Here is a 25,348-nt window from a genome sequence, read left to right as displayed (position 1 = left end):
AAGCTAAAATCTGAAGCACATAAAAGAGCTTTGGAGTTGTTCAGTACCATGACAGGAATCATAAATGGCCACTGCCATACAGTTTGTGCCGTGGGTTACCCCTAACAGACACGCACAAAATGCCACGCCCCCAACTAGGATAGATTAGCGGGCACTGTTCCCGTGTTTTAATTCAATTTTTAGCCAGGATTCGTAGAATACTAATACCTGGGCACATAATCCAACAGTTCTGCTAATCAAGTTTGAAAAGTTATCGAGACCCGTGCAAACGTCATACTCACAGAGCCACCGTGGCTCCCCCAAAACGACCTACTAGTACTTTCGGAACCATCGTAAATTTTAAACGGATTTCTTCGATTATGATCAAACTACTTATCTTTGGTTATTGTAAACTTACCTGTGTGTTTGAAATACCCATGTTTTAAAGTTGGGACGAGTAGTCTTTTATATTGGGATGAGTTGTCTTTTACATTGGGTTGAGTTATCTTTTATTGGAATGAGTTGTCTTGGGATGAGTTGTCTTTGGGATGAGTTGTCTGTATACTGATCCCAATCATTCCAAGTTACAAATAAATACCGCAACAAATATTGATTTTTTTTGTATTTATTAAATTAATCAGTAATATAAATATTTATTACATCAAAAATTTATATAAGAATTTATTACATCAACCATTTATAAAAATAATAATGTTAAATTATTTATTACATCAACAATTTATTAAATAGAGAGAGAAAGAGAAATGGGGTTTAGCGTCCACTCGACACAGACTAGGTCATATCGGGACTAACATATCATTTTAATTTTATTTCAATAATTCGCTTGCGCGTAGGGGTCTTTAGCAGTGGGAGGAAACCGGAGGACCCGGAGAAAACCCACGAGGTTGGACAGGCAACCCTACTCCTTGTCACGTACAACCGGGGATTCGAAACCACGCCAGTTGACTCAATGACAGGCCTCGTGATACAGCGTGCACGTCTAACCATTCGGCCATCCAACCCCCCCATGATGAAAATATATTCTTTATCAATTATTTTTTTTTTAAATTTATTGTAAATAATACTTAAATCACACCATAGCCCCAACCTTTAATAGAAGGCTTAATCTCGCTTTAACTACGTACATCGATCAGATGTTGTAAAACTCATAGTCGTTGCTTCAGGAACATGCATATAGCCCTATAATTTTAAATACCCCGTACATGTACGTATTATATATATATCAGATTAAAGATATTCATGGGTAAAATTTAAGACCCGTAAAACGAATGTCATTGTTTTTGTGTCGTATTTGTGTTCAAAGGAAAATTCATTCACCCAACTCTAATCAAAAATATGATTAAAAGAAAATATTTCGAAAGGTAAAAGCTATAAACTTTGCAAAGATTTTACTAGAATGTTAAAGATAGTAACAAAATAAAGGAATACGGGCAGTTATGTGTGTGAACGCCCAAACTCAATACCAAGTCGGGATTACACAAAACTTGTCGTAAAAGTACCGCAAACCGTGACATCTTGTAACCCCTTTATAAATACGAAACGATCTCTCCCGAAGAGTGACGTAATCGGCTTCCATTTTGGTATTGTGGGAATTCAATATTTTCAAGAGAGAACTTTTTTATTCGTTGAGATATTAAATTGTGCAATGGATTTTAATTAACGGGAGTTGATTTCAAACACACAGGTAAGTTTATAATAACCAAAGTTAAGTAGTTTGATCATAATCGAAGAAATCCGTTTAAAATTTACGATGGTTCACTTGTTCAGACAGTCGTTTGTGTCGAGTGGACATTAAAACCACATTTCTCTCTCTATACTGACTAAAGTTATTGTAAGCTATTAAAGTATAACATTAGTTAATAGTAGGGGAGTTATGTTCAGGTTGAGGTAGTCTAGTTGGTTGATCACCGAGTGATTACATTTTGAGTTGTATTGATAGCAACTCACATCATGGTCACTTAATATGGTTGAAAAAGACTGACCTTCATTAAGTAAATGATTTAGTTTGCATATACCCGCATATCAACCATGTCCATGCCTCTGCATCCAGGTGTTCGTTTCAAAAAATTACCTTATTATGATGTATTAACAGTGCTGATGAAACCCACTAGTCTTGGTAAGTTAAAATATTATTATATTCCATAATATGCCCATCGGGCATCTCAGATTTACATTGCATAATTCTCATATCTATCAAATAGTCTGTACCGCTCGCTCAAACTTTAAAGTAGGAAATACTGCACGTGCGTACTATACACCGTCAATCTGTTTTACAGACCTAATGCGACATCCGTCTTTTATCTCTGTCCAAGATGACTGACCTTTAAAGGTCAGTCCGCTGTAGTTCTAAGGGTGACGTCACATCATAATGTTGACCAACAAAGCAAGATGGCATCGATAACGCCAAAAAAGATTACTTCTGTGGCTTGTTTTTGTTGTTTTAAAACAAACACGAGCAGGTCAATCAGATTAGACGGTAAAAAAATGTACTTCTGGAAGCATTCAGAGTAAACAAACAGAAAAAAACGTCAAATTGATGGTCACACGTGCGTTGTTTACATCGAACGTAGTAATATGAACTGGTACGGACAGAATTATATCGTTTTATCCATTTTACGCCTCAGCGTACTATTTTCTGTACCTATTTACGCTAATTATGGAATATTTTTTATCAAGATATACTTCAAACACCTTTATTTATTTTTCTAATACTAAAAAAAAATGTTTCAGAATTTAATTTGTCGAAAGAAAAAAGTTAATATTTTGTAGTCATTAAGTCGCATCGATGTCATCCTTATCAGTGATTGTAGCGGCCAAGCGAATATTCACTGCGGATCAGTGTGATACACCGTGTGTACAGTGGCAGTGTATATAAGTATGGAAGGGTATCGCTGCCAATATTGAATACTTTGCGACAATGTCGTTTCCATTGATTATATGTAAAAAGTACAATGTACAAAGTCCTAATACCGATATTGATAAAGTCAAAATACCTCTCAGGCAAGAGTTAAAGGTAAAACGTCAAATGTTAAGTGTTAAATGACAAATGGTTTGTGGGAAAATGCTTTTTTTGACGTGTCTACATTTTACATTTCTCTCATTACATTTCTCTCATTACATTTTACATTTGCGCTCTGCCACATCCCATTTGTCCTTCACGCTTTCTACATAGCAACTTTCGCACAGCATCAACTTGCATATGCAAATGTAGGATATCATGTGACTTATTAACATATATGGAAACCCGGCACAATCACACTATAAGGATATTCACCGCACGACAAAAGAAATCAAGCTGGCACACCATAAGAAACTATCTAGACGACCGTGCGTAATTTTGAATGTACCAGGAAATAATTGATAGATTCAAGGGAGAGAGAGAAATGGGGTTTAACGTCCACTCGACACAAACTAGGTCATTTCGGGACTAACATATGGTTTAATTTTATTTACATAATTCGCTTGCGCATAGGGGTCTTTAGCAGTGGGAGGAAACCGGAGGACCCGGAGAAAACCCACGAGGTTGGACAGGCGACCCTACTCCTTGTCACGTACAACCGGGGATTCGAAACCACGCCAGTCGACTCAATGACAGACTTTATAATACAGCTTGCGCACGCTAACCATTAAGCCATCCACCCCCCTGATATATTCAAGCAGCCAAAGAAACATACTTTCCAGTAATTTATAACACAATAACTGGAATTTTGTATTAATACCCGTATTTTTATATTTTAAACACCCCCACTCTTTCCGGTCTCTCTATAAACAGAGTTGAGCAGCCTACTTTGATCCATTAAAAAAAAAACAATATATAAGCATTGTGCCCAACAAATAAATAATATATTTAAAGAGAGGAATGACTTTACATCTTTTAGTATGGACATAGAGAATTTTTGATTAAGCCCTGTATCTTTATTAAGGGCCGGTGGAAGCAATAATTGATTGGGGGGGGGGGCTAACATCCTAGGTCCTTAGGCAAGGGTCCCGGGGTCGCCTAGACCCCGGAAGCTCTTGGGGGGTCTAGATCTTCGGAGACGCTTTCTAAGCGATTTCTGGCTAATAAAATTACTTAGCAATGAAGTGAAATTTTATTTCATTTTTAACTCCTGTAATGCTGAACTTGACAAATTATAAATATATGCATAATGCATGATGAAACTTACAATGTACGTTTATTACCGAAAGATCTCGGTTCCTTTCGATATTGGCGTATATAGGACCGTCACTACCTGGATTGTGGACCCAATAACAGTTTTTATTTGATTTAAAAAGAAAAACATTCAATTATAGCAGGTCAAATTTTTTTATCCGAAATTGACGAGACTTGAAATAAAGGTCTATCTCCCAAAGATCTTGGTTTCTTTCGAAATTGGCATGTATTGGACCGTAACGTCATGGATTATGACCTCTGATTCTACGAAAAATGACATTTTTAGCTTATGGACACTCTAGAGGTCACAATTTTCATCCAATTGTGATGAAACTTGAAATGTATGTTTGGTTCCTTTCCATATTCGCGCATATCTGATTGTAACTTTCCGGATTATAGCCCCTGATTGTACGAAAAATCGCATTTCTAGCTTGTGGTCCCTCTAGAGGTTACAATTTTTATTCGATTTAAAAGGCATTCGAATATATCACCGTTACACCATAATTACGGTTGAGTTCACATTTCCTGAAAATGAGACCGAGCTGCCCGACAAAATGGCATACATATTCAGTTTAGATCTAAATATTAAGGCCACCTCCAGATTTCGCCAATGTAATGAGATGTAAACAAGGCTAGCGCAAACCCTAACCAAAGATCTAGCCCTTACCCTAACTCACAATCCTCTGCACCAATCACTTGCCCTAACCCGGTTTACATGTCGTGACCTTGACGAAATCTGCCAGTAGCTTTAACATTAGGATCTGATCGTAGCGGTTCGAATTTTTTATCCAATTTTGATGAAATTTAAAATATATATTTATATCCCAAAGATCTGGGTGTCTTCGATATTGGACCGTAACTTTCTGGATTCTGATCCCCTGATTGTAGGAAATATCATGTTTTTAGCTTACGGGCCCTCTAGAGGTCATAATTTGTATCTTATTTTCAAAACTGTTAAAATATATCACCGTTACACAATAATTATTTCCGCAAAATCGGATCGAAACTTCCACGTCAAATAGCCACTCCCCTTTTCGAAAATAGTATAATAAAATCATGTAATACCCAGGTTGTGGACCATCTAGAGGTCACAATTTTATCCGATTTAGATGAAACTTAAAAAAAAGTATCACTAGTTCATGGGTGGGTTCCATTTGCTTGCGCATCTGCCCCTGCCTTTTACACAAAATGTTAAATATGAATGAAGTTTGTGTACCTTTCACTATGAACTTCAACTGTGTGTTAAGGATCAAAAGTTCTTGGATCAGTTCGACTTTGGTAGCATCAGACCTTACATTCTAGAGCTATAGCCCCTGCTTTTCACGCAAAATCTGAAATATGTACGGATTTTGTTGGCACCCCCTACCATTGTTGTCCCATTCTGATGTACCTTAAATATGTTAGGGATCTTGAATGATAGGAAAGCCCTTTTGATTTTACCTCTTCCCCGTCCATTTCTTACAAAATGTGGGCATATCTTGCATAGCAGTGAATTATTTGATGGATAAGGGGCACAAGGAACGAGTATAAATAAAACTCTATCCCGTCGTTTTTCTAATTACCTAACCAGTCATAGATACAACAGACATGAGATGGACTTGAAATAAAGATCGACCGTTCGGTTATCTAATCGCGACCGTCGCAACCGCGGGTGTCTTTACCCTGGGAACAGTACAGAGCATAGCAGGGTTTTCTTTTTCTGAAAGTCTACGTTCTAGAAGTAGTGTGCCAGGTTTCCGTATATGTTAATAAGTCACGTGATATCCTACATTTGCATATGCAAGTTGATGCTGTGCGAAACATGCTACGTAGAATGCGTGAAGGACAAATGGGATGTGGCAGAGAGCAAATGTAAAATGTAATGAGAGAAATGTAAAATGTAGACACGTCAAAAAAATCATTTTCCCATAAAACATTTGTCATTTAACAATTAACATTTGACGTTTTACATTTAACTCTTGCCTTACAGGTATTTTGACTTTATCATTACCGGTATTATGACTTTGTACATTGTACTTTTTACATATAATCAATAGAAAAGACATTGTAGCAGAGCATTTAATATTGGCAGCAATACCCTTCCATATTATAAGAACGTGACATATTACCACACGATGTCTTTTTCTCGTTGAGTCTAAGAATAGATGTACCCCATATACACGTTGTGTATATTTTTATTAGTAGAAGCGTAGCTTCTTAGATTAACATTACATTATTACTATAATAATCGTAAGTTTTACGCGTCATCATTCATGCAATCGTTGTCATGTGTATTAGTAAGGATTTTCTTTACTTTACAGCGCTTGGATCGTCGATTCAGGTTGTTTTGTTTTTTTCGGCTGTTTATTCAACACGTTGTGTTGAAAACCATATATATATTTGTTTTTGGTTTGATAGAAGTAATTTGTATTTTTACTCTGTGATATGGATGATCACATGTTTGAAAGCGACTGTGCTGAATTCGATGGCTTCCGCCCCACCGATGTTGACAAACGTGTTGTGTCAAAGGGTCAGGGGTCAGAGGATCACGTGGTTAAAGCCACTTCCTCTGATTTGTTTGTAAACAATACGAGTAATGCCGGAAGATCGGATAAGACACCGGTTGGTAAAAAACGGAAGGCTACTTCTAAGGTTAATAACAAAACGATTAAAAATGCCAAAAAATCTGATACCATGCTGTCTATTGGCATGACATCTTCACGTAAACCTACTACCGAATCATGTCTTTTCACTTCCATGAATGGGCCTGGGCCCTTATTCACGAAAACTTAAACTAAGATACAACCGAAATTTTAAGAAATACTGCAATTCGATTGGCTGACCAGTAAAATCAATTTGCATATATCCAATGAAGTTGCAGTATTTCTTAATATTTCGGTTTTAACTTAGTTTAAGTTTTGGTGAATAAGGGCCCTGTTGACAGCAGTCATTATACCGGTAATCATAATGTAAAGTTTCCATCCAACAATAATTTGTTGGATTTACAAAAACAAATTTATACTTTAACCAATATAGTTTCAGATTTGAATAGAAAGTCTTCAAATTCTCGACAGGCAGCTGCCTGCACTGTTACCTCCGCTTCCACTGGTATTAATAAAATTAATAACGATGATAATTTTCAGGGTAGAGGAGGAATCGCAGATGAAGATATGTTTTATCTGTTTGATGAGGACAAATCTTATATTTCAGAACCTATTTTAGATCTAGTAGATCCTCAGCATATGTAGGATGAGTTTAAAGAAACTTCACCTAAAAATGTGGAACTATCTGCATCTTGTTCTGATTTGTCTAATATGAAGATACCCAAAATTTTTCAAAATGAAGGAAATTTTGGTGATCCAGTTAATGAAAAGATTTCGGATCTTGTTGATGTTGCCACCTCTAAGAAGGGGGATTTGACTAAAATAACTCCAAAATATGTGATCCCAGATAACTGTAAACGGCTTACCCCCCCCCCTCCTGTTGATCAAGATGTCTGGAATGTTTTGCCTAAGTCTGCCAGATCCCAGGACATTTCCCTTCAAGAGGTCCAAAAACTATTTGGTTTTGGTATGGCTCCACTAGTAAATATTCTATCTGGGTCTACTACTAATCCTGAGATCAGGGAGAAAGTTGTTGACTCTATTGCTGTTTTTAGGCAATGCTATGCTGGATTTGTCTATTCGTAGACGCCTATTTCTGCGGAAATATATGAGCAAACGATATCAGCCGATTTGCTCTTCAACTCGGCCGGTATTAGAGAAATCGATCAATCAAACCGTCTTTATGGCACACGAGGGGGCAGAGTATTAAATATTTGGGCTCAAAATAATTATAATTTTAATAATAATAATACTAATACAAGACCTTTTTTAGGCCAGAACTCCCGAGGATTTCGCAGGTCCTGGCGCGGGAGAACCCTATCCTCGAATCCTGTTGCAGGACAATGGAGGGGAAGAGGTCGTCCACAGTAGAGGTAAGTCCAAGTTTTGTTGCTGGACAAATTTCCAAGTGTTTTGATAACTGGCGCATTTTGACATCAGATAAGTGGGTTCTTGATGTTGTAAGTGGATACACTATTGACTTCGGGTCACCTCCATATCAAAATGTTTTACCAACTACACCAAATTTTAGTTTTGACCAAACGTTGTTAATAGATGAAGAAATACAAAAAAATGTTGTTGAAACAAGCAATTAAGAAAGTCCCTTCTGTTCCAGGTCAATTTTTATCAAATATTTTTCTTGTAGAAAAGAAAACTGGTGGTTTTCGTCCAGTGATTAATTTAAAAAATTTGAATAAGTTTGTTGAATATGAACACTTTAAACAAGAAACTCTATCTATTGTTGTTAAAGCTATCCGTAAAGATGATTTTTTAACTTCCATAGATTTAAAAGATACTTATTTTTCCATTCCCATTAATGAAATCCACGGGAAATTTTTAAGATTCTTTTGGCAGGGAGAAATATTTGAATTTCAATGTCTTCCGTTTGGTTTATCGTCGGCTCCAAGGGTGTTTACAAAAACTTTAAAACCTCTGTTTGCTTTTTGGGACAGTATAGGTATTTTGTGTTCTTATTTTATTGATGATTCACTTTTTATATCCTCATCCATTTAGGAGAGTATTAGTAATACCAGGAAAGCAGTTAGTTCTTTTGAACAATTGGGTTTTTCAATAAATAAGGAAAAACTAGCCTTATGCCATCTCAGCAGATAACATTCCTAGGTTTTGACCTGGATACTCACACATATAAAATCTATGTAACAAAAAATAAATTGGAAAAAATTAAATCCAAGGCTCATAAATTATTAGACCACAGTAGATCATTACTTGATATAGCGTCGTTTATTGGTTACAAGAACTGCTATCTACTTGGCACCTTTATTTATTCACTATTTGGACAAACATAAAAATAGGTTATTGTCTATATCTTTTAATTATGACTTAACTACAGAATTAACTTCTGATATGATTATGGAAATTAATTGGTGGATTAATAATGTAGATGGCTGGTATATTCAACCTCCGGAAATAACTAATTATTTAACTACAGATGCTAGTCTCCTTGGTTGGGGAGCTCATTTGGATAATCATCAGGCTGTTAGTGGATTATGGAATCAATATGAATCAATTAATCATATAAATTATCTTGAATTATTAGCAATAGATTCTGCACTTAAAACGTTGTATAAATTTTGTTCAGATATCCATATTTGTGTGTTATGTGACAATGTGGTGGCCATTTCATATATTAACAATATTGGTGGTCCTATTGAGGAATTATTTAAGCTATCGAAGTCTATTTTGCTATGGTGTAATGAAAGGAATATTTATTTAACCGCAAAACATTTAGCAGGAAAGCTTAATATTCGAGCCGATTCTTTATCAAGAGTTGTTTCCAACTCGACTGAGTGGAAATTAAATGAGTTTATTTTTCGGAAAATGTGCACTTAATTTTTTTATCCAGATATAGACCTTTTTGCATCAACAATAAACAAACAGTTACAAAGATATGTTTCTTGGTTTGATGATCCATTTTGTGAAACATCTGATGCTTTTTCTTTTTCGTGGTCACAGCTTAATCCATATATTTTCCCACCTTTCAGGGTTATACAAGTGGTTTTAAACAAAATTTCAACAGATATGGTCAACAAAGTGATGTTGGTGGTACCGGGTTGGTCTTCACAGGTATGGTTTCCAACTCTCCTACGAATGTTAATAGAAAATCCCAGAAGACTTCCTTTGCGGAAGAATTTGCTACGCTTGGCCCAAAACAATACTCTTCATCCAACGAGAGGCAAAAAACTGTATCTGACCGTTTGCATTGTATCGGGCAATATCTCCAAAATTCTGGCTTATCAAAGAACGCTTCCAGTAACATCATCAACTGTTGTAGGAGATCAACCCATAAGCAATATGATCTTGCCTGGAGGAGGTGGTATCTTTGGTGTATTAAACAACAGGTTAATCCCTTGGTACCCTCTATAAATGATGTGATAAATTATTTGGCTTTACTTGATGAACAGAAATTATGTTATAGTGTAATAAACGTTCACAAATCTGCTATTTCTTAGACTCTTAGTTCTTGCGGAAATAATATAATGAAAGGCAACACATTACTTTCTTGTTTTATGAAAGGTTGTTACAATTTTAAGCCTCCTAAGCCAAGATATTCTCATTCTTGGGATGTACGAATTTTATTAAATTATTTGACAAGTTTATACCCTCTCCAGCAACCGCACAGAGGTGTCAGACTTAAGCAAGTTTTTCTTTAGATTCCTTAGTCGATGATGATTCCGTGTTGACACTTGGTTCATCTACAGTATTGAAAACGTCTAGAGCATCTAAACCTTTATATAAAATAAAACTTGGAAATTTCTCAAATAAAAGAATTTCCCCATGTTTTACACTTCGATATTATTGTAAAATAGTGGAAGAAAAACGCAAAAGCAGGCAGCTATTTGTATCTTTTCATACTTTCAAGGCAGTGACTTCAAGCACCATAGCACATTGGATTAAACAAAGTATGTCAGCTAGTGGCATTAATACAGATATTTTTAAAGCTCACTCTGTCAGGGGAGCTTCTACATCTGCAGCTTATTTTGCAGGATGTCCAATTTCCGAAATTCTTGCTACTGCAGATTGGAGTTGTGAAACTATTTTTTCTGAATTTTATCTTCGCAGATCTGAAACAAGCACCTTTTCCAAGACGGTATTATCGTCGGTGAATAAATAAATTATTGGTGGTGGTGGTGGTGTTTCCTGTTTTATTGTAAATTTAATTCATTTATTTAAGTAATGAAAAACTAAGGCTAAAATATATTTATATCATATTTTTTGATATGGAATTATATATTTTTTGATATGGAATTCTATTTTTTGATGTGAAATTGTATATATTTTGAAATAGAATGATATTGTTAAATTGAATTTATTATATATTACTAAAGATTTCTGTATATATATATATATATTTTGGGATAATAAATATGTATTGGTTCACTGGTATTTTTCTTTAGTACGCACGTGCAGTATTTCCTACTTTAAAATTTGAGCGAGTGGTACAGACTATTTGATAGATATGAGAATTATGCAATGTAAACCCTCGAGCCCTCGGGCTATATATATTCATATAATTCTTCTCATCCTTCTCGCGCCCTTCGGGCGCTCGGATGAGATTGGAATTATCCAGTAATCCCGGCATATTTGCGGAGAAATTCCCTCTGACAAATGTAAACAAGCCAACTTGTTGCTCCTCGTAAAAGGTATTCCCTGGTGTATTTATGGCTATTGATCCGTGACCCTATGACGATCTTTGCTTTTCTTTAATGGCTTAGAATTTGATTTTTTCACCCGATTATGGCTTCACTTGACAAATAGTTCGATTCGTAATTCGAGTGCAAAACGTATTGTGCAATGCATCGGAAAAGAAATGTGTGCGACAGTGACGGCCTACTGGTTTACTTAAGGCGTCAGATTTTCAACCGGAATTTGCTGGGACGAGATGAAACTAATTTCGGGGCTAAATCACAGCCTTTATTTTGAAACGCTAAAAGATTGTATTTTCTACACAATATCACAAACTTATCAAGGAAGTCTTTGATTAGTTCTTTTTGAAATATTAAAATATACATTATTATCATTATTAATTCAATTTTTATTTTTACAGTGCCTAAAGGTAAAAATCGTTTCCAAAAATCCCTTTTCGCTTTTTATCTGACCCCTCAACAAGCCGAAGATATTGCAATGACAATGTCAACAAGGTAAATGAAATGATTAAAATTCCTATTTATTGCCAGGGGACTATTAAAATGCGTCTGTATGTCCGTCTGTCCATCACTTGGTCAGCTGGTGTAGGTGTTAATTACTTCGATACCTTGATGGAGTGCCAAGATGATCATTTTCTGCTTAAGGTAAGCAGAGATAAGCAATTTGATGGTTGATGCTTTGTGACACGATAACTTTAGTTCTAATTAAGTGAGAGTGCTAAAACTTGGTGTATAGTTTCATGACATCAATACCTTGACTAAGTTCGATAAGATAATGATCCTTTTCTGCTGAGGGTAAGCAGAGCGATAAGCAATTTGATTGGTCAAAACTTTGGAACATAACAACTCTGCTTTTAATTGAGATAGAATGTTGAAACTTGATGTGAGAGAGAGAGAGAAATGGGGTTTAACGTCCACTCGACACAAACTAGGTCATTTCGGGACTAACATATGGTTTAAATTTATTTACATAATTCGCTTGCGCGTAGGGGTCTTTAGCAGTGGGAGGAAACCGGAGGACCCGGAGAAAACCCACGAGGTTGGACAGGCGACCCTACTCCTTGCCACGTACAACCGGGGATTCGAAACCAGAAACTTGATGTTGATGTTCATTAGGTTGGTTCTGTCTAATAGAGAGTGATGAAACTTAGTGTATAGTTTGATTGCTTGATACTTTTGAAAAAGATAAATGTGCAGTTAATTAATATGTGTCATATGTGAGATTAAACTACCAGTTTCACAAATTATTAATTTTTTTTCTCCTTGTAGAGATATTCGTAAAGGAACTAAATGTGAATATACAGTACAACTACAAGTTCAATTACGGTTAGTTATAATTACTGAGGACACTTTTTACTTGGTGTTGTCAAATTCTCTCATAGATTAATTATTGCGTTTTTGATATATGGAAGACTTTTGACAGAGCTCAGTACATATATATGTTCATTATATTTCATTATTTCAAAACATTTCATGTGAATATTGATGTTTAAAAAGTTCATATCTGGGATGATAATTTTCTTTCATCTGTGCCGTATTTATTCACTTACGCACGTTATTCAACCATTTATAAAGAACCCATGTTTAGGTTGTTATTTTAAACTTTATAATATATGGTTTTGCAGCAGACTTTAGAGATTTCTCCCCATGTAACGTTGCATTTTACAATAATACTATTAGATAAATTTTATATCGTTATAGGTTATGTTTGGTGGAAACGAGTTGTGAACAAGCAGACAATTTTCCTCCCAATATTTGTGTCATAGTAAATAGGAAAAGGGTTCCTTTAGTGGTAATGTTGAATATATTTATCTTCATAGCTTCCCTTGTTCCTCAGTTTCAGTGCAAACAAACTATCTTGTTCATACTATTCATTTGTAACAAATATGTGAATATTTGAACTTGATGTTTTTTTGTATAATTTGTTCCAAATATTATTATTTTACATGATTTATTTTTGTTTAATTGATGTTTAATTTAGATGTTTCCTGGGCATCTGAAATTGGGCGGGTAGATTTTCTTTTGTTTTATTTGTGTGTGTTGTTGTAGGGGATTTTCTGTGTTTTCAGACATCAAAATCGAAAAAGAAGGTCTATGATGGTCCTATCACAATTACTTCTTTGTTAGAGTTTCACCCATCACAGCTAAACAGCATACTGGTAACATGGTCTTCCGAAGACACGGTGGTAGGTATACAGCAAGGTTTCTGTTTCACTACTAGACTGGTACCTTTTTATCCCGTGTCGGACTTATGTCAATCGGATATCTACTAATAATAAGAAAAGCAAGCGGGCTTACTGTTCTGATTGCTTTGATACTGTATCAGTATAAAAAATATTAGTGCTATTTATATCCGATTGACAAAATTTTATCTGAAACAGAAGCCTTGGTATACATCTAGTTTTGACCAAACTAACCCACCTACAATCATCTTCACAATATCAATGTTTTACTGATTGCTAATCACATCCAATCACAAAACGATTATCAATTAATACGTCTGGTTATTAAGACCATTTCAGAACAATCTAGTTCTTATTCAAAATATAAATACTTTCTCATTAATAGGCACATGTAAATATTTTCGCCATGTTACAGGAAGTAACGGCAATGGGATTAAAACACAAATCCTATTTCGTTTCATTTTTTATGGTTCAATATTTCGTTTTACTTGCCTTCACTACACTAGGATATGGGAGAGTTGTTATATAAGCCGCATTCTGGTTGAAGTGAGGGATCAGCCAGTGGAATTGCCTGTTCTGACGAGTTCTTGGCATACAGTGCACAGAACTGTGGTTAGATATTCACAGCGAAGACAAAGCAAAAGTTGTATTTCCAAATACCTTCTTGAAACATTAACGGTGATTGGTTAATCAAATGTCTGACGTCATAGGGTCAAAAGTTGCTTGTATGACCCCTTACACGACCTCCCACTACAACTGGTCAGTTTTTCATGTAGTGGAGCCATCGAAAGTATAAAAAACAAAACGAAATATAGATCTGTATTTTAATCAGATTGGAAGACATTATTAAAAATGTCAAATGAATCCAGAAATGTACCAAAGGCTCATTTATCAAATATGCAACCCTGATAAATTTAATTGACAAATGATAATCATCATAGATTCAACAATGTGATGATTGTAGTGTCTTAAAATGTGATGTGTATGGGAAGTCATATAGCCCAATAGTGGTCCTTTGACAAAATAAAATCACAACAGTTTGTTCTCAGAACCCGAATTATTTTTAGATGGCCTATAATGTTCTCTTATCTGATATATCTTTAAAATAAATCTTTTATAATAGAGCGTTTGACTAAACCTGTGATTGTAGTCAAGGTATCTGTGTATGTCATTATAACATGATATTGTTAGGATGACCTACAACAGACAAAATATTTTGTTTATTTAATGTTTTAATTCTGTATAATGTTGCTATAGTTGATTCAGGTCATCCCGTTTAGAAAATAGTAGCTGGTTGTTGCTATAAATAGATTCTTTTAATTGAATCTGTTTAATAAGTTTTGATACAATAGTTTTATGAATTAGGATCGGATGAGGTTACATAAGAGGTGCTATTGAAATATTTTCTTCTTACTGTAAAACCGGTAATTAGTCATGAACAATTTGAAAATCAACATTCTTGTTGGCAATACATCGAAATTTGACATAAAAGTTATACGAATATGGATTTCTTTATTGTCCTCTGGTGGTTGAGTGGTCTTAACGTGTGCGCTTTAGATCATAAGGTCTGTCATTGAATCAGGTTGTGTGGTTTCTATCCCAGGCTTGTACGTGACGAGGAGTAGCGTTACCAGTATCACACACTCAACCTTTGTTGATTTTCTCTGGTTTCCTCTCACGGTTAAAGACCCCCTGTATAAGTAAATTTTTGAAATGGCAATTGTACCATATGTTTGTCCCTAAATGACTTTAGTCGACAAAACCAGTTAGTCGAATTTTTTGACATTTTGACAGTTGAAAAACTAATTCTGAAATACGTTACACAATGAACTAAGTAAGTGATGAAATTAAACTTTTACTAAAGCATTCTCCTTTAACAGCCGAACAAAATATAGAAATAACCATTATATACATGAATTTTGCATGAAATGTCTAAATTAATTTTTGGTATAAAATTCATATTTATGAAAATGGCATTAAATGTTGATTATTTCATCCATTTACATGAAGGGTCTATCTACAGTTGTTTTTTAATGACATGACTTTAAAATGCATATCTATATTTTAACACTTTTTATGACGTCAAACATCGGAGTCTTTAACAATTTCATTACATCTATACCTTTACAATGTTTGATAATTGTTAGGTTATGCAGATCATTCATAAAGAATTTGATTGCTTTATACTTTATAAAAAGATAAATGTGCAAGTTATTAATAAGTATCATCTATTTTATTGAGTGATTAAGGCAGGGTATATAACTATCAGCACCCCTGTTGACTGCTTCAAGCAAGTTATTAATCTTTTACCTTTATTATTAATAAAGAAACGGGGGGGGGGGGGGGGGGGCTAATGGTTTAAGGCGTGAGTGTGAAATCATAAACGCTGCCATTGATTCAATTGTTGTAGTTTCGATTCTTCGCTTGTACGTGACAAGGACTAGGGTCACCTGTCTCAACCTTGTGGGTTATCTCCATGTCCTCCTACTCATGAAGACCTCTACGTGCAGCCGAACTATTGCAATAAAATTGAACCATATGTTAGTCCCGAAATGGCCTAGTTTGTGTCAAGTGGCGTTAAACCCCATTTCTCTCTCAGTCTTGATGAAATAACCCTATTTGCATTAATTAACTTATATATGACACAGTTTAAGTTTTTATCACATTAAAGTTTCAATGCACTTTTTCTATTTTTGTCAGCTGATATCATTCCGATATTCTTTTTCAGATAGAATAAAATAGGAATAATAGAAATATTCATTATCTACTATGTATTGTATTAAAGATTGATATTAATAATAGTAACATTCAGTTTCTTTGTGCATGTGTTAAATACTGTAACACCCTAACTTTCTAATATAAACTGCTTTATTATGCATAAATTACTGATACAGCTAACTATTGTGTTATCAATGATCAGTTTGTCTCAAATTTCTATATGAATTAAAGTTTAAAGTGGAATTTGCTGAAGAGAAAGGTAAACATCTTACTTAGTGAAATGTATATATTACAATCATAATCTGATATGAAAACATTGATATTAATAATAAATCAATTTTTGTTTTTACATATACAATATGTTACATATTGTTATTAATATTGATTTGGTAATTGAATATTTAATGTAGTTTATACATAATATTTCATGTATTATTTTCTATAATTATTTTTACAGAGATATTGTTTAGCAGTATTTCTTGTATGTCCATTGACGTCTGATACTTTATTAAAACGATTAAAAGTGTATGGTACAAGACATCCAGATCATACACGAGCATTAAGTAAGTAACTGGCACATGCCTGTATAGACCAATTTCTAACTGTATTAACTACTGGTACATTATTGTTTAGGCCAAAAAGAAAAATACCTGTGTTTATGTCTTTTTAGGCTACGGTTCTATAAATTGATCTTGGTATGGTTCTAGCATTGAAATTCAGTATTTATGTCTGAATCTGCATTATTTTCCAGAACCTTATTCAGTAATTAAGGTAGAAATGCTAGGAAATAAATAATAGATATATTTCAAATGGCATGACGGACTAATTATTGATGCTAATATCCATATACAGAATGTAAATAAGTTTATATACAATCAGATTACATTATTATATGCGTTGCGACCCATTTGAGTCAATTTCTAGGTCCCAAACATTAGCAATTTAGCTACTTTAAGTGTTATTTATTTTTACTTTTTCTTCTGCAGTCAAGGGAAAGTTAGGTAATGCTCCAGGCAGTGAAATTGCTGCAACTGGTCTCAGGGTATCACTCATGTGTCCGGTAAGATACTTTGTTATTTCTTAAGTCAGATCAAAATCTCTATACTTTCTTTTAAACCAATCACTCACAAAAACAGAAGGATTTCCAAAACTTGACAGTCCTTGAGGGATCACATGGCTAAGTGGGCAAGACGCTGTCTCGCTAGCCTGGAGGTCAGGTGTTCGATCCCTGCATTGGCCGAGAAAGTTCATTCAGATTTTCCGGCATGGTTTCCCATGTCTAGTCGTTCGGATGGAACGAAAACCTGAGGTCCCGTGTACACATTGGCGTGCATGTAAAAGATCCCTTGGCAGTTGGAATTCAATATAAGAGTAGACCGTAGCTCCGCTGCCCGGGCAAAATTTCCCTCATAGCACACTGTATGGCGTATGCACGTCTTCATTAGCCCAGGTTAGGAGCAGAACAATAGGACGTTAAACCCCATTTCATTTTTTACAGTCCTTAGATTAAAGCCACCTTGACTGATTGTTATTCCATAGAGTTTGAATCCCTGGTAAACTACAATGTTGAGAAGGTGGAATCTCTAAGTGGACTATTAGTCCAAAAATGATTTAATTCTCTATTACAAACATAATATATTGAAAATTTGTCAACAATCAGCATCCTGGAGATATGTTCAAAACCAGTCAGCACCACTTTTGCTAAAATCTTTTGAAGAGCATTTTTAAATCCAATTGAATCCAAGCCAGTAGTTTGTCTACTATTGATATGTTGTTTTGTTTTCTTATTAAATATTAATTATATTAAATATTAAAATATTAAGTATATTTGAGCTTGTTATGAAAAATCAGATATTTTTCGAAAAATTCAGATGACAATCAGTGGTTTCAAATGATGCATAGACATACTAAATCTTCTAGATTGTTTACTGTTAATATGACAACATATTTATTTCGTAGCTTGGTAAAATGAGATTACAGATTCCATGTAGAGCTAGTACGTGTACACATCTACAATGTTATGATGCTAAAACGTTTTTAATGATGAATGAGCAGAAGTCAACATGGATTTGTCCAGTTTGTGATAAAACAGCCTTTTTTGATCAGCTAATCATTGATGGGTCTGTATTAAATACCTTTAATTAGTTATACTGAATATTCTGTGATGTCAGATTCTTTTATAGACCTGCATCAAATTTTATTTGTACTAATGTCAACCCTGTCCCCTATCAAATATATTTTTCTTAGAATAACACACAAAACTTAAAGGACAGTTTTAAAGGATCATGCCTACAGAATCCCATGTTTTCAAAAGACGATCAACTACCACAAATTTCTAAAAGTGGCATAAAGACTATTGGCACACACTAAATATTAGTGTTTACCAAATCATTTTTCAATTTCCACTTTTGAATAACTTCAATTATACAATATTTCAGTTACTTCTTGGAGATTATTTGTGCATCTCCTGAATGTTCTGAAATCGAATTTCATCCTGACGGCAATTGGAGTCCATTAGAGCAACCAATAGAAACACATGTTATATCTAGTCCTGTTGTTAAGGTAACAACTAAACCCAAACCATCATCTACTTCAACTATAGAAGGTAATTAATTGTCGAGAAATCGGCAACATCGCATTCAAACAAATCCAGCCATCAGGAGCCACTGGGGGAGGTGCTCAGGAAACAATTTAAGACTGATTAATAGCGGGCGATATATATCTCTGGGAGCCGAGATTGAAAAAGAGATAAAGAAGACCGCTTAAGTTTTGTGACTAAACTTTATATAAGGTTTTGAGGTTGCATGTTCCAAAGTTTTGAGCTGCAGCCCTCTCTCACTAACGTTGTTTGAACCCCTGTCTGTGATCTAGTTGTTTGCATGGGTCGAGATACCCCCCTGCCTGTGATCTAGTTGTTTGCATGGGTCGAGATACCGAGATCTTGTTTAAAATTGGGTATACACATAAGGGCCCTTGACAACTTTGCTGAATAGCCCTAAGGTATGGTCTATGATTTTCTTCATTAGTCATTTTGGTGCAGAAATGTAGGATTTTAAATCCCATTCATTTTATTTCCATTTATGTAAGGATTTCATTATTTCAGTTACAGATGGGCCTGATATAATAGATCTGACGTTAGATAGTTCAGATGAAGAAGGAGAAGCACGTAGCTCATAAATCAGTTTCGTATAAAGGGTGCGTTAGTCCAGGAATTATCAACCCAGGCAGCATTTCATCGTTAGATTTAAATAAGTCCTAACACACGCTCACCTTTATTTAACCTAATTCAACTCTTAGCACCTGCACATCCTAAATCATCTATATCTCCCTTCTTCCCATCATCTCTAACTCATAACCTCCCATCATTACATTAGCCATCCTTAGTACCTAGTAGTAATATTGGTCCAAGTTCATCACTGAGATTACCGCTACCTACCCTCTTTAGTTGAAGTGGATGCACCATCCACCAGTGATTTCTTGGCTCCAGTAACCAAACATCTGACGGACAATGAATTTATAAAGTTTCTCAATAATTTAAACTGGTATTAATAGGTTATACTTAAGTTATATGAGAGCATGCTCAGGGATCATGACAATACGAAATTCATTTGTAATCTTGGTTATATCTTTTACATATATACTCAGATTGGAGGCTTTGAGGAGGTGATCTTTAGTAAGGAATTCTTCAGTTTCTTGCAAATATCACACACTTTTAGTACAGTAATAGTCACATTTTAAGACGATAGCTGTTTCATTTCCACCAACCAAACCTTTATATTTATTCAAATGCTTTGTTTTGGTGTGTAAATATCATTTTTTAACGAAAGGGCTAAAGGAAGAAGTCCAGAGTTATTAACTATTATAAATGTAATTTCCATATTGTTACTATATGTAGGGAGGTGGGGGGTGGTCGAATGGTTAGCACGTGTGTGCTGTATCATAAGGCCTGTCATTGAGTCAACTGGTGTGGTTTCGAATCTCCGGTTGTACGTGACAAAGAGTAGGGTCGCCTGTCCAGCCTCGTGGTTTTTCTCCGGGTCCTCCGGTTTACTCCCACTGCTAAAAGACCCCTACGCGCAAGCGAATTATTGAAATAACATTAACCGAAATGACCTAGTTTGTGTCGAGTGGACGTTAAACCCATCTCTCTCTCTCTCTCTTTCTCTCTCTCTCAAAGTAATTTCTTAATCATTTTAACACAACTGAATCATTTTAACACAACTGAATCATTTTAACACAACTGAATCATTTTAACACCTTTTCTGACTGACCATTGACCAGCTATTGACTGGGTTTTCATGAATTCTGTCTCGGCTTAATTTCATATTCATGTCTTTATTCACATCCTTATAACGGACAAATGTTTTCATATAACTGCTCTTGTTTTTAATTTTTATATGGGAACATGGAAATGTAGTCGTATATTGTGGTCGGTCCGTCCGTCGGCCACAATTTCTTGTGAACTCTCTACAGGCTACATTTATCATCTGATTGTTTTGAAATTTATATATGTTGTTTGCATTAGTGAGATGAAGAAGCCTATTTAATTTCAATAACTTCCGTTAATTTCTTCTAGAATTATGGCCCTTGTTTCACTTTGTTGCACATTGGGAATGCTCTAACAACAAAAGTTATCAACCGATCTGTATGAATTTAATATGCATCATTTAAATTTCAGCAATTTCCGTTAATTACATCTAGAGTTATGGCCCTTGTTTCACTTTATTGAACCTTGTGAACGCTCTAAGGTCAAAAGTTATCACCCGATCTTTGTGAAACGTATATGCATGATTTAAATTAGTGAAACGGAGAATCCTATTGAATTTTAGCAATTTCCGTTAATTACGTCTAGAGTTATGGCCCTTGTTTCACTTTATTGAACCTTGTGAATGCTCTAACGCCAAAAGTTATCACCCGATGTTTGTGAAATTTTAATGCATGATTTAAATTAGTGAAACCAAGAAGTCTATTGAATTTCAGCAATTTCCGTCGATTACTTCTAGAGTTATGGCCCTTGTTTGACTTTGTTGCACCATGGGAACGCTCTAAGGCTCTACCGATTTGTATGAAATTTACATGTGTCATTTAGATTAGTCAAGAGAAGAATCCTATTGAATTTCAGCAATTTCTGTTTATTATTTCTAGAGTTATGGCCCATGTTTCACTTTGTGAATGCTCTAACTTCTAAAGATAACTGCCGATCTGTATGAAATTTATACGTGCCATTTAAATTAGTCAAGAAAAGAATCCTATTGAATTTCAGCAATTTCTGTCAATTATTTCTACAGTTATGACCCTTGTTTCACTTTGTTGCACCATGGGAACGCTCTAATGCTCTGCCGATCTGTATGAAATTTACATGTTTCATTAAAATTAGTCAAGAGAAGAATCCTATTGAATTTCAGCAATTTCCGTTTATTACTTCTAGAGTTATCATCCGATATGTATGAAATTTATATGCATCATTTAAATTTGTGAAACAGAGGTCTATTGAATTTCAGCAATTTCAGTGAATAATTTCTAGAGTTATGACGATTGTGAACCTTGTGAACGTTTGAATGACAAAAGTGGTCATTTGATCTGTATGAAATTTATATGCATTATTTAAATTAGTAAAACGAAAAAGCCTGTCCAATTTCAATTATTTCTGTAGATTAGTTCCAGAGTTGAGAACCTTCTTTCTGTTTGTAGAACCATGTGAACCCTCAAACGATAAAATTTATAATCTGATCTGTATGGAACTGTTTTGTAAAGGCCCCCAATTACCTACAAAGGAATAAATATGCGACAACCCTTGTCGACCGCTCGGACGATTTAGCTGCTGTGGGCGTATGTTTCCTTCCCTGTCAACCTATCTTTCATTTTGGAAGCACACCTAAAATTCTGTTTTAAAATACACTGTTCTAACATTAAATTCTGTTATTACCACTGTTCTACTTGGTATTGAAGCTCTGTTTAATGTCTTGATATATTTCCTTCTCACAATCATCCATTCAGTTTTAATTTTCTTGGTGATGGGCTGATTCTGTGGTGGATTTATTAATAGAAATATCCTAGTAGTCTAGACCCAAAAGAATCTTTAGGGTCCACTTATCAGGAGTTGCTTCTACATTCCTGACCCATGATTTTGCATGAGGAAGAAGATCCCGTCTAAGCCCCCAAAAAACAATATTTATATGTGGGAGTGGGGGTAGGGTGGCAGTCCCTCCCATTCCCAACGAGTAATATTGGGCTGTGTGGAACATGCATATCTGACCCAGGGTACATGTTTGACACGTGTTGAGCAGGATTATGATTTTAATGTTTGAAATTGTATGATTTTTGCCATTTACCAGGAGTGTAAGAACTCAAAACCATGACGCAAAGCTTGTCATTGCATCCTTTTTACTTAGCCCCAGCTGACATGGAATGTGTACCGAGACAGTTATTTTGATTATATAGAAAAACGAGGGCCGCCAATTGATTGTTTTGAATCTTAAAAGTCTCTTTTAAACGGTTTCAAATTTTAGACGGTAGATTGAAAATAACATCGTCTAGGTAAAATTCTCTGCCCTCGTAGAGCACTTATAATAATAATAAAATTACCGTATGTTAAGTCTAAATATGGAATAAGTATTGTGTTATTGAGTTGCTCAGTGCATAGTAAAGTATCTGATATCTATTAATTTTACATAAATGGCTGATTTCTTTCATTTTTAGACGATCCGGAGTTCTTCTCGATTATGAAAGCGGAAAGAAGATTGTTAAATTAAATAATAAAAAAATAGATTATGTTAAATTAAAAAAAAGAAGATTATGTTAAATTAAAACAAAAAAATGGGATTATGTTAAATTAAGTAAAAAAAAAAATATCTAACATAGCTCTAAGGTTAAAGTTATTTGTCTACTATAATATATGTATATAATGGAAATAGGAAAGAAGGCTGTTGTGATAGTTAGATGGCTGTTTCCAGTGCTGTTACATAACCCGTAGTCAAAGATCATACATAGTGTGGATGCTATTTAGTTTAGTCTTTAATTTTTGACAGAATTTATTTATATATATGCCCATGTTAAGTCTTTCATTTGGTGGATTAGCCATTATTTGGCCATTGACACAGCTTGAGTGGCAGCTACGATTCCAGATGTCCCCCCCCCCTCCAAAAAAAAATTAAACATACCAAAACAGAATCTGAAAGTGGTGGAACACCTAGAAACTAAGTTGCAGGTCTGGGCCAATTCTCAATCAAAACGTTTTCTTTGAAACAATCGTATGATTAAAATGTATTTATTTTATATTACATGTATATGTGTAAACTTTTGTCAATATGTAATTATATGTTGCCATGTTAATTAAGATAATACCGTTGTCAAGCAAAATACAAACGAATACTGTCATAAAAAACAGAAACTGGAAATAATTGTAAGTAGCCTAGAGGATTTAGGCAAATGATTTGAGTCAATAACTATAGACCTGAATGAATAATATTATCATGCCATTTTCGTTGGTATTTTGTTTGTTTTTTTTTAATTAAAAAGCAATTCCATATTTAAAACAACATGAATGTAAGAAAAAGGAGATTTGAAAATGATTGAAATTTGATGTTATGTTTAGTCTTACACTAATCAATGTAAATTTATATTTATTATAGTGCTATTTCCCCTTGTCAGTGGTGCAGGACGGAGGGCCTGACAAGGACAGCTGTCTAGTCGTTCGGAGGGGACGAAAAACCGAGGTCCCGTGTATACATTAGTATGCACGTAAAAGATCCCTTGACTGATGGAATTCGATATAAGAGTAGGCCATAGTGCCACAGCCCGATAAAAATTTCCCTCATAGCACACTGCATGGCGTATACCCGTCTTCATTAGCCCAGTCGGAGCAGAACAGTAGGACGTTAAACTCCATTTCATTTCGTATAGTGCTAACTTGTTTCTGTCAGAATTCCTTTTTATATATATAAGAACAATTAATTAAATGCATAGAAAGGCTAATCCATGTACACATGTTTAGTTGTAGGTAGACAGTAACTAAGAAAACAATTTATTTTCAATGAAAATAGAAACCACATGCTTACCAATACAGGTGAAAATACACCCACATTGACATGTGGTCGTATATTGTCGTCGCCCCCGTCCGTCCGTCCGGCGTCCACAATTGCGTGTGGACGCTCGTGATCTAGAGGCTCAAGTTAATATCCGATTGACTTTGAATTTATACATAGTGTTAAAGGTCAAGAGACCCAGGCGCCTATTTACTTTGAACGATTTCCAATAATTACTGCCAGAGTTATGGCCCTTGATCGGTTTGAAAAATCTTGATTTTCAACTATTTCTGATTATTACTGTCCGAGTTTTGCCCTTAACTTCTTTGAAAAATCTTGTAGAAGCTCTAAAGGTCACAGTTAATATCCGATTAACTTTAAAATGTATACACATACAGTGTTTAAGGTCATGAGACAAAGAATCCGATTCATTTTCAATGATTTCTGATAATTACAGCCAGAGCTATGTCCTTTGATCACTTTGAAAAATCTTGTGGACAGTCTAGAGGCTAAAGTTAATATAAATTATATAAGGTCTTGAAACAAACAAACAATCGAAACAAATTCTAGGGATTTCTGATAATTACTTAAAAGGTTATTATTCGTAATCAGATTTTCATGTTTGTAAATGTTGTCATTAATGGCAAAAGAAAAAAATATGCGACAACCCTTATTGACCGTCCGGACGATTTTGGTGTGGGCGTATGTTTCGTTGCCTGGCAACCTATCTTCTTCTCAACCTATCATACAACACACCAGAAACTCCATTGATCCTGGACAGATATTTGGCGCCATTTTGTCCTGACTGATATTGGTTGTAATTGAAGACAATTTCGACTGAAGCAATCAAGACTGTGGTATATAGCAGGCAGACATTGAGGAGGTTTTGTAAAATACCTGGAACTCAGTCAATAAAACTGTCAATAAGCCTGTCAGCAATAAATGTATTGGGGAATATTTGGAAATAATAAATGTATATTTACCAACGCCAACATGTTATATTGTTGTATAAACTTCAATCTGA

At 34.9% G+C, this 25,348-nt stretch overlaps 1 protein-coding gene and 1 long non-coding RNA gene across 2 annotated transcripts; both read left to right on the top strand.

Annotated features, from left to right (window-relative positions):
• The first annotated feature begins 1,932 nt into the window (after window positions 1-1,932).
• Window positions 1,933-25,348, top strand: LOC126832331 (E3 SUMO-protein ligase PIAS2). Its single transcript, XM_050563087.2, has 11 exons — window positions 1,933-2,116; window positions 11,801-11,894; window positions 12,669-12,725; window positions 13,101-13,191; window positions 13,469-13,585; window positions 16,758-16,863; window positions 17,287-17,360; window positions 18,260-18,420; window positions 18,739-18,905; window positions 19,404-19,495; window positions 23,000-25,348. Exons 1-10 carry the CDS (start codon window positions 2,029-2,031, stop codon window positions 19,475-19,477), a joined length of 1,029 nt encoding a protein of 342 aa, XP_050419044.1. The 5' UTR covers window positions 1,933-2,028; the 3' UTR covers window positions 19,478-19,495; window positions 23,000-25,348.
• On the top strand, window positions 8,015-10,934 carry LOC126832332 (uncharacterized). Its single transcript, XR_007684666.2, has 3 exons — window positions 8,015-8,108; window positions 9,738-9,819; window positions 10,816-10,934. It is a non-coding gene; the product is annotated as an uncharacterized LOC126832332 (long non-coding RNA).

Source organism: Patella vulgata, chromosome 9 (assembly GCF_932274485.2).
Source record: "Patella vulgata chromosome 9, xgPatVulg1.2, whole genome shotgun sequence".
NCBI lineage: Eukaryota > Metazoa > Mollusca > Gastropoda > Patellidae > Patella > Patella vulgata.
This window is presented reverse-complemented; position numbering and strand designations above follow the sequence as displayed.

What these genes read in the sequence shown, in the direction of transcription:
- LOC126832331 (XM_050563087.2), top strand. Translation starts at nt 2,029, where the DNA reads ATGTCCATGCCTCTGCATCCAGGTGTTCGTTTCAAAAAATTACCTTAT. An exon ending in GCAATGACAATGTCAACAAG is followed by an intron (nt 11,895 to 12,668) that starts GTAAATGAAATG and finishes TTCTCCTTGTAG; the next exon opens with AGATATTCGTAAAGGAACTA. An exon ending in GATCAGCTAATCATTGATGG is followed by an intron (nt 18,421 to 18,738) that starts GTCTGTATTAAA and finishes ACAATATTTCAG; the next exon opens with TTACTTCTTGGAGATTATTT.